Source organism: Nilaparvata lugens, chromosome 3 (assembly GCF_014356525.2).
Source record: "Nilaparvata lugens isolate BPH chromosome 3, ASM1435652v1, whole genome shotgun sequence".
In the NCBI taxonomy this organism is placed as follows: domain Eukaryota; kingdom Metazoa; phylum Arthropoda; class Insecta; order Hemiptera; family Delphacidae; genus Nilaparvata; species Nilaparvata lugens.
Window position 1 is genome coordinate 73129792 of NC_052506.1, and position 10603 is coordinate 73140394.

The following is a 10603-nucleotide window of genomic DNA, read 5'->3' on the forward strand; positions in this document are numbered from 1 at the left end:
ATGACTTGAAACTATATAGCCTTGTTGTAAGGAATAAAAGGGTACTTGATGAATTCTGTATTGTGTTTAGATTCGAAGTTCTTTACTCCAATTCTCAAAAATAATCAACAAGTATGACACAGCCCAGTAAGAATGATATTATTTATTGTTATTATATATATACTATTGTGTTTCAATACATTCAGTAGCCCTAAAAATGAGAGTGAAAACTTGGAATTTGTATTAAATAATATTCAAATGTGCATTTTGTTGACAGAGCTCGCACCGCGGCTCGCTGTCGCCGCAGATCCGCATGCTGGGCAGTCAGAGCCAGTGCGAACCGCCGCGTTCGCCGTCACCCGGGCCCTGCCTTGTGGGGGGCCACAACCTGGAGCGCACGCCATCGCCAAGCCAGAGTTCCCTGACCAGCGCGGGAAGCGGCAGTGACCGCAGCGGAGTCCGGCTCCACGCGTTGTCGCCGCTGCTGCTGCCGCCCCGCGGCTCCACCCCCGCGTGCGGCGAGGCTCCACCCTCCTCGCCACTCGGCGCCCTGCAGCCCGACCTCTATCAGCCGCGCGACGTGCCGCTCTTCCTCAAGAGCGCCAACCGCTCCGGTCCGTCGCTCGGCCGCCTCCATCTCCGCCTCGACTACGACTTCGATCGCTCTGATCTGCATGTGCATCTCATCGAAGGTCAGTCATCACCTCCATAATGAGCATCAAATCAAAAATAATGTTCTATTACTATAAACTAATCATCATCAGCTTACAATACCCATACAATAGATACCCAAAAATAGAAGATTCCGACTAATAACCTATTGTTAATCAACCTGTCTTTATTTGTCCCAAAAACATAATTACAATGACAAAATGGTTATGAAAGAATAAACTATAATAAACTGAAAAATGAAAAACCGTCTATTTCAAACCGAATAACATTGGGTGATACAACGGCTACGTCTTTCAAAAACTTAGGGTATCTCAAGCTACGCTACGGCGGTGTGAAATCACAACATCCAAATTGGGCTTTGGTATTTTTTCATACTTGGCTGAGATATTCTGTAATCTAATTCTCATAAGACATATGCCAAGATAAATTAAGATAAGGTTATTGTTTACTGTAAAAAGCCAGAAAATTAATTAATTTTCTGTTAATTTAAAATCCATTGATTACAACAATATATTGTGATCGAATCACAACAATTGTTTCATTAGAGCTTATTCTAGGGAACAATAGAAAATCTTGATCTTTAAACTCTCTACTATTATTCATTACAACATTAGTACCTCAACAATTTTGTTATAACAATAGAATTTACAAGTAATTGAATGATCATATTGGACAGTACAGTAGTAATAACAGTACTATTACAGTAGTAATACAGTACCGTAGTATGACAGTTTTTACTGAAATTGTCGCTTATGCCAGGAATCTACTACGGTGTATGTACATGCAACCTATGTTTATGTATTTATTTATTCGAAAGAGTTTGCAACTCACCACTAGAATTCAATAAAAATATTTAGAGATTAAAATATGATGTATTCACTGTAATGTGTATTCATGATACAGTACTACCCTTTTAGATCGTAGCCTACTTGTCAAATAATAACAATTATTGTAATCAGGAATTCCAATATTTATTGATTGAAGGATTGATTTGAAAATTAATGGAGGATCTGTTCCTCATTATTTTCAGCGCATGAATTGGCTGGAAGTGGTGAGGGTGGCTTCAACGACCCCTATGTGCGCCTCACCATGAGTCCTGAGGTAGACAACCGCAAGAGACAAACCAACATCCACCGCAACGACCCCAACCCCTTCTTCGACCAGCACTTCAAGTTCCCTGTCTCTCATGAGGATCTCCACGACAAAACACTCATCTTGCAGGTGATGATTATATTACCTATATCACACAAAAGACTCACGACATATTTTTTATGAAAATTGGAATAAAGCACTCAAATATATAAATGAATATAAAGTTCGTTTGTCCAAAGTCTAAAAGGAGTGTGAGATCATATACGGTAGAATAATTAATATTATAATAGAGTAATGTTGATTTAAAAAACATGGACATGTTTTATTATTTAGAATTACCGTTCTAGAATTTTATTTTCAAAGACAAGACTGGTAGAAATCTTATCGTCGTAGGTCAAGCAAAAGTCACTGAAATTCCCAAAGTCTAAAATTTTCGATTTCGAGCTATACATATCAGAAGATGCAGAAACCCCTGCTCTTTCCAAACTCATCAAGTCTATAACGTTTGAAATGTAAAGACGCTATTAACATTGTGAAAGATAGCACTATGAGAATTATGGAGGACCGAGTTTATTAACTATTGAGCAATTACTGTAAATCATAGGTGAGAAAACTTACGGAAAGTTTAGGTGAGAACGTCACGTAATAGCTTTATGGTAGCGAGAAGACATGTGTTGACATGAACACGTCAGAGCGAGAACTGGCTCCTCACACAATACCAAGGTCAAGAAAAAGGAAAGGAGAGGGGATGACTTGCGTTTCATAATTGAGGTAGTTTACTCAATTACCAATAGATGGCATGTAATCCTTAACAAACATTTCAATTGTTGGCTAAACCTTTTCTTCAATATTATTTTTAACAGCCAAAAGTCATTAGATATTTTTTTAATTCAAGCATTGTTAGAAAATAGAAAACTCAGTATTTATAGTAACAAGCAAAAGTCTGAAAAGTAAATTACAAATAATTTCACCTGAATTACTGTTCTAAAAACTAATAACGTTTTTTCGGTTGTAATAAGATAAACTGAGTATAGTTCTATTCAGTGTTGTGTGTGGCTCTGTAGTTTTTATAGACAGTATCATCGTAGGTACTTCAAGATGGTTGAGTTAAAACTGCGATATATTGTTTTGTTTGACAGCCTCCTGAGGAGACACAAGAGATACTTCTCTCATTGAGCTACCTACCATCCGCCGAAAGACTTACAGTCGTACTACTCAAAGCAAGAAATCTATTCCTTCCGCAGAACAAGGAGGTCATAGGTAAATAAAATTCCCTCCTCACTTGAATGCATTACCCCACACCAGTCACACTGAAGAATAATTTTCACTTCGCGGATCGAATACGATTATATTTGAATTTAAATTAAGATATTCGTCTAGTTTTCAAAAGTTACTTTTTGTAACAAGATTTTATTGAGTACCGGAAAATGAATGGATAGTCTTCAAAACTGTGTCAATGATATTAGTGTTTGTTCACTGGTTCGATATTTACAAAGTGGTGAGTAAGATCAAGTCCCAAAAAATCAGATTGCAAATTTTTGTAATTACATTAAATCTTAATCTTGTTTTATCATAACGACAAATATTTTCAATATTGCCATTATGGATATCCTCTCTCTACACATGATAACGAAGAGATTGATACCATTTACAAGACGTCTGTAACTTCAAGGAATCATGAGATACACGGTTTTCTAATTGTTAGGTTTGGCATAGACCTAATATGGGGGAAAATCATGATTCCCGATGCAAACCATTCTTTTCTCTCTTTTTCCAATGTCGCTCCAGACGTGGAAAATGGACTTACAGCCCCAAACTAGATGTCATTTTGAATCTTTTGCAGTATTCTACAACACTATCTCAGTTATAGTAGGTTATTTCCACTGCAAATAAGGAATTACACTTGTCATGTAGCCGATTATTTGACATGAAGTTTCTCAATCCGAGAGCATCCATTGTTTGAAAATTAAAAGTGTCGACGACGGTGAAAATTCATGACAAGTAAAATTGGACTGGAAAATGTATGCCTCTTGGCAGTCGGTTACGAGGACAGGACCTGGAACTATTTACAGCAGATAATCGGGCCCGGCTCTACCCCTCTGTTCCGAGACACAACTTTCCTGGTTCAGTGAGTTGCTAATATTATCAATTTCATTATTATATATTATCCATCTTTTTTTATTGAAGGCAAATCCTGTAATTATTCTATTGTTTGCTTAAAAACTTTTCTTAATATTATTTTATTTAAGTTTCCAGTCTCATTTTGAGTTACAATTTAATTAAATCGATTACTTAGTTCTCCAAAATATAATCTGTTTTGTTTATTCTTTTAAAATATAGTTCCTTTCTCATGAGTTATAGAGTTAGATCAATTTAACCTCTCGCAAGCCAAGCGATTCCCTCATTATAAATTGTTACCATAATGTCTAGGGTTGTTCTCACAACCCTATAATACCAGCTCAATGCCATACTTAATATTACCCCTATTAACTTTTAATCACCCCATTACACACTACAAAGTGGAAAGTGAAATTTTGTCGCGAAAAAACAATGTTTCAAGTTTTTGAAATTATACTAATAATGGATAAAGTACTTGAAAGGAGATGAATCTCGAATGTTATACTTTGGATGATTATAAACCACTATGGTGGTAGAATCGATCCGATATCTCTCATTATAAGTGGATAGTAATCGATATAAAAAACCGTCTATTATGACCGCCATCTTGAATATTTATTTTAATGATGAAGAATATTTCCGTTGCTTGATATATCAATATTCTTATTTAGCTTGTTCTAACGAAGAGATTGAGACCATTTACAAGTCTCTATCATTAAGTAGTCATGATATAATCGATTTTATAGTTCAGTTTTAATGATATAGTAACATTGCACAGTGGCTAGAAAGACATGATAAACTCATAAACAAATCATAACCCCATAACAAATTATTATAAAAGCTTGAAATGATCGTGACTAGATCATAAATTACGTTTCTAAGAATTATTGTATTATTGTAACTTCTACCGAATTAACTTCACTGAAAAAAGATATTTAGAAAAAAAATATTTTTAAAAAATGTTTTTGAAGAAGTGCATTTTTTTGGTTGAAATAATGTTTTAGGTGGAAAGGTGTAATGACAACCTTTGTAGAACCGTTCATTGTGATTCGACTACCGTTAACTAGAGGTTTCTATCATTGACGGTAACCATTCTATGGTCGTTTTGAATCGGCCATTACGCGGCCTAGTCGCGACCTCTAAAGACGCATCAAGTGGTTCGGAAAATTTCCCTAGAATCAGAATATTTGGGTCTGATTCCATCTTCACGAACTTGCCCACTAAATACGCCAAGTAACCCTATTATGTGTTAATAAATCATAGTTCGGAATGGATCAAGAAACAAACAGAATAATATTTTTCAATACAGGCTACATATAGGCTACGGAACTTATTATGCTACTCGATAAAGTTTAATAATGATTGAAAGCTTCAACTGAACTGTTAAAAAATTCATCTGATGTGAAGAAATCAATTACCGGTATGGTGAAAAAATGTTGATTATTGAAATGAACTGGCAGATTTTTTCCAAACTGGAAAGATTTTCACTTAGAAACAATTAATTCAAGAATGGAGATCAATGTTTCATTCCAGATATGAAGACATTAGACTTTGAAAACTAGCAAAATAAAAACAGACAAGTAGGCTGAGCTCTATTATATCACTAAGCATGAATTAATTTGTGAATGAAGATCAATGTTTCATGTTTTAAAATAGTAGTGTTCAATTGGAAAATATGGCGACATTAAACATTGACTACAGCAAAATAAAAATAGAAAAGTAGGCCAAAAGTAGTATATTCAACAGGAGGAAAAATATTTAATAAAAACAATAATACTTTTTTCAAATATGATTTTCCTAATCTAGATTTAATTTGAAATTTTCAGATCCTTATGTCAAGGTTTACCTTGTTATTGGTGGCAAGAGAGTGAAGAAGAAGAAGACTGCAGCAAGGAAGAGCTGCACAAACCCAGTTTGGAATGAAGCTCTTGTATTCAATGTCCCTTCGCACAGCATCGCTCATTCCTGCATCGAGGTAACTTGCATCACACACAAAAGATAAGCGTAAACTACTTGTTGGTCTCTGCTTGCATTGAGTTGGTTCAAATAACAGGTAGACCATTTTTGATAAATTTCAGGGCTCTCATAATTATGATTATTCTCAACATCTCAACATTCAATTAGCAAGAAAGACGAAAGAATGAATTCATTATTTATTTAGAAATATAGCCTAGTTCCAGGAGGATTTTTCAGCCTCTAGGCGGAATAATTTTGATCTGGGCCCCCACTATCAATCTTGTATGGTGTTATTGATTACTTTGACAAAAACTCAAGTAAAATAATCGAATTCTGTAAAACTCACATTATTCAAACAAAATTATAATAAGCTAACTATTTTCTTACATTTTTGAGTCCTGTTAACGAGTGAAAAAGTGAAAAAAATTCGAGTGAAAAAGGGAAGTAGTAGTAAATTATAAGGAGTATTGAATGAAATTACTGTATAGGCCGAAAATAAAATAAGTTCTCCAAGATGAAATTGAAGGACGAGATTGAAGAAGATTTAAAACAAAATTATAAGAAAACCAATGTGCTAGGTATAACTTGACTGATTTGTCAATTTGAGATATAATAATTTATCTGCGAGATCTATTCACTGTAGACCTATTCAAGAAATATCAATAAAATGATTCACGAACACTTCATCCCCTGGAGGTTGGGATATGAACCTTCTTAATATTAGTAATCAAATTATTAGGCTACTGACTGTCTCTTAAATTATTGACTAAAAGTATAGGCTTAAAAAGTTGAATCGTTGTGATCTATATGAAATATCAGTTATTTTATTTTTAGAGAGAACATAATATTATTATGATAGATATATGATCTATTTTTTAATCCAATGAGGGAAAATTCATTTATTTTTTCAGGTGTGTCTGATGGATCAGGCTGACATGGTATCAAACAAAGGTCTACTGGGAAGTTGCGTTATCGGACCACATGAAGAAGGGCCTCCTCAGGACCACTGGCATGACATGACCCAGAGCCCGCGAAAAGCCGTTGCCATGTGGCACTCATTGCGATAAAGTAAAAGCACCGACTAATCATGGTTCATTCCAAACTAAACAGCTACAATTATTGGTACCGGTACACTGGTACTATTATACAGCAGTATCAATATGATAAGAGGATCATATTATTGTCGTCAAGACATGATGAAAAGTAATCCTACTTAAATAATATGCATGACCAAACTAAAAAAAATTGAAACGAGAGTCGGGTAAAAATATTTTGTTTTCAAAATACGATGTGCTTCTAGTCATAAACATTTTTTTTCAAAAATGGTTTTGAGTATTCTCATTTTTTCAAATTATTTTGAATATTAGTTTAAGTATCAATGGGGAGGCATAGGCCTATGTGTTGATTAAAAGAACAGTTTAGAGATAGTTTAAACCCCATATTGATCCGTACTGGAATATCAGATTGTGTATTTTATCACAGACCTACATTTTCAACATTATTCAATATCGTTTCTACTGTATGTGAATTGAAATTCATTTGAATCATTTTGAAATAGGCTGTCATTTGATATGAAAAGTTTGTGCACATTTCTATTGAAATATTTGAACTGAAAAACTCTGAAAGATTTATGTAACTTTTCAAGGACAAATAAAAAAATAGATATTCCAATCAACAATAAAATCGACATGCGTTCCTAATAGCAAAGATTGACCCATTTAAATGAGGCAAAGTCCTAACTCCGCCTAATAAAGAATTTTTTCAGTAATACAGATCAAGTCTCATGATGAAAATCAAAACTTCATTTATTATTATTTTTTTTTAAAACTGTTGAAAAATATTATCCATTTCTTCACTTTCAAAATCATACAGTACCTTCACTGAAGAGAAAAATTTCAATTTGATAATCGATGAAAGATACAGTACCACACTAGCACACTAGAAACTTGAATCCATATGGAGCAATACTCGAAGTTTGGAAAAGTCAATACATTACTAAAAAAATAACTTATAAGAATAAGATAACCATTATTTTTAATCACCAGAAACTAGTGTATAAAGTATGTAAATTATTCATCAATAGCATTTATCAATAACGTAACATTCTTAATAATTTGAAGCAACTTGAAACGCTTAAAAATGTTATGACTGACAAGTTATTCAAATGAAGCTTCGATGTGAATTAGAATACCGGTACTCAAAAACCATTAAACACATCCTCACCTTTTCCTACTAACCTAAAGCCTACTGACCTGTAATAAAAAATGTGAGATCAATAATAAGGTATATATGGTGCCAGATTTTTGAAGGTCTACTCCAAGATTTAATAACTGTCTAATTCAGATAAATTATATTCTATCATGGGTTGTTCAATCTTGTATTATTGTTTACAAGGGAAATAGAGTAAGCAGCTATTAGGATTGGATTGAGTGATTGAATTCATGATACCTAGTTATTGTCAGGAAATTCTTAAGACATGGAAGCTTACGGCGATCCTAATCACATCAAAAATATAATCTTAAACATAAAATTATTAAATTTGAACCTTCAGATGGATATCGTGTAGGTGTAGCCTAGGCTATATTTGAATAAATTTGAGAATAATGTATGTTGTACCTGATGAAACTAATGACTAAACCTATATATATTATGTAGGCAGACATGATTGATTTGCTTAGTTACAAACTAGGTATAGGCATAAGATGACCACATATGAATGAATTAAAGAGACTGAGGATCACCTACAGCCAATAGTAAGTGAGATACGACAGTAGAGCTAGTAGAAACGGCATTAATTTAGCCAAGAAACTATGCAAGCATGAGAGCTATCCTAATTTTGATTGACATTAGCCTGCTCTCTACCACTAATATAATAATGAATGTATTGGAGACATTATTCACGAACTATTTATGAAAGTTGATTAAAAAATTACAACAGCAAACAAGCTCTAAACATTTGTTCTCAATCGAGTGAGTGAAACGTGTTACAGTATATTGTTCATCGTCATAGTGTCATCACTATGTGTTGTTAATATAAATATTTTTCAAAATAAGCTGCTGCTTCTTTATAAGCAATTATAAGTTGGAAGAGGTGTAAAGAAGTAAATTAAGCTGATAGTTATTAAATAGTTTAATTTAATGTTGGAAATCATGTTGGTATATAAGAGAAGTTTTTCATATTGATGTGACGTTTATGGTTGTCCTTGTCTTACCTTGTCTCACCCGCTTGAGTAATATGAATAAATGTTAATGTTTTTTTTCAATAATTTCTTAGTGGAGTGTATGTATCAATTGATGTTTCAATTCTCCAACAACATCTCATTATTTTAGATCAGATCTGAGGTCGATATTGAAAGTACTGGGTACTGTGTTGAGAATGAATTGCATAACATTTTAATAGAAAAAATATGTTGGAAAGATACCAATTTGTTAATTAAATATCTGGAGAAAATCTTCCAAAAATAAATATTGAAAAAAATAATTAAGAATGTTGATATAATAAATTATATACCGTATATTAAAATTAAATATGATATTTATATATTATGTAACCGCATGTCCAAAATCATCTATATGTCAATTACTGTACTTGCCTAACAAAAGGTCTTAGATGAACGTTAAGCATGTTAAGCATAGGTACTATATTTATGTACGGTACCTTACTATTTTATGAATGTTAAATGTTTGAAAATGGTTATTTTTGAAAACGTTGCATAAAGTTTACAAGAAAGTTATACAAGATGTAATAGAAATGAATTTAGTTGATCAGAAAAATTGAAAAATCAAAGTAGCGAATAGATTTGTATTGTAAGAACAAAACTTACTTTAAGATTATAGTCATGTGAAAAAGATTGTAATTAATCGTTTTGTATTAAACATGAAGGTGCATCAAGTTCATTAATGGATGTAGAGTAGATATTTATATATTGCTTGATTACTTAACAAATCGCTGTTTTATCATTTCAAATTGTTGAAAAATTTGAGTACCATAATATACTTAGTACTAAAATATTGATGTGTTGGTTGTATTGTGTAGTGATAAAATTGTTCAAATCATGCTAAAAAACTCATTGCAAATGTAAAAAAAACAAAAATTATATTTAGCTCCCTAACACCAGGAACTGATGAATATATATAATCATAACTATATAATTTAATTCATTGATTTGGGTATTTTCTCTGGCTCTAATAAAAAATATGTTAGATTAATATATTATTCTCCATTATAAGATTCAAACACTATTTCAAATGACTTGAGCTACAGGAAAGATTGATTTTTGTGTCAAGTAAATTCAAGACTGGTGAAATTGATTTTTAAAACAATGACTCAATTTTCAAATGATGAATGGGTTGTTCTGGGATGGTTACTACCTACTTAATGTTCACCAGTAAGTTATCTGGATAAGATACTTGTAATTATATTATTCTTTCATGAAGGTGAAATGAAATAATGCTCATGAGTTGAGTACATAGGAATATTTCTATTTAGTGAGCTGAGAATAATCCACATGGGCTAAAATCTACATAAATTGCGATTAATTTCGAACCTTCACACACTGAAGATATCATAATTTTTTTGTTCAATATCCATTGTTATGAGAATATTATCAATATATTATCATTATATAATTGGAGTGTTTTATTCACTTACAATCCCCTGCTCCATTCTCACCAACATCATATTTGACAATTTGATATTTGATCATCCTAGACAATTCCAAAAATAAGAATTACATATTATACATAGGCCTAACGCTGTATAAACATTTGATTTTATTCATATTCA

The 10603-nt window shown here is 32.7% G+C and overlaps 1 protein-coding gene across 1 annotated transcript in view; it reads left to right on the top strand.

Moving 5' to 3' along the window:
- Positions 1 to 10446, top strand: part of LOC111058612 (synaptotagmin-C) — a 68882-nt gene extending 58436 nt beyond the window's left edge. The window contains exons 6-10 of the mRNA XM_039422886.1: positions 257 to 671; positions 1682 to 1887; positions 2880 to 3003; positions 5688 to 5836; positions 6729 to 10446. Of these exons, the coding sequence (XP_039278820.1) occupies positions 257 to 671; positions 1682 to 1887; positions 2880 to 3003; positions 5688 to 5836; positions 6729 to 6884 (1050 nt within the window). The 3' untranslated portion in view covers positions 6885 to 10446. The remainder of the gene's footprint in view (positions 1 to 256; positions 672 to 1681; positions 1888 to 2879; positions 3004 to 5687; positions 5837 to 6728) is intronic.
- The last annotated feature ends 157 nt before the right edge of the window (positions 10447 to 10603 follow it).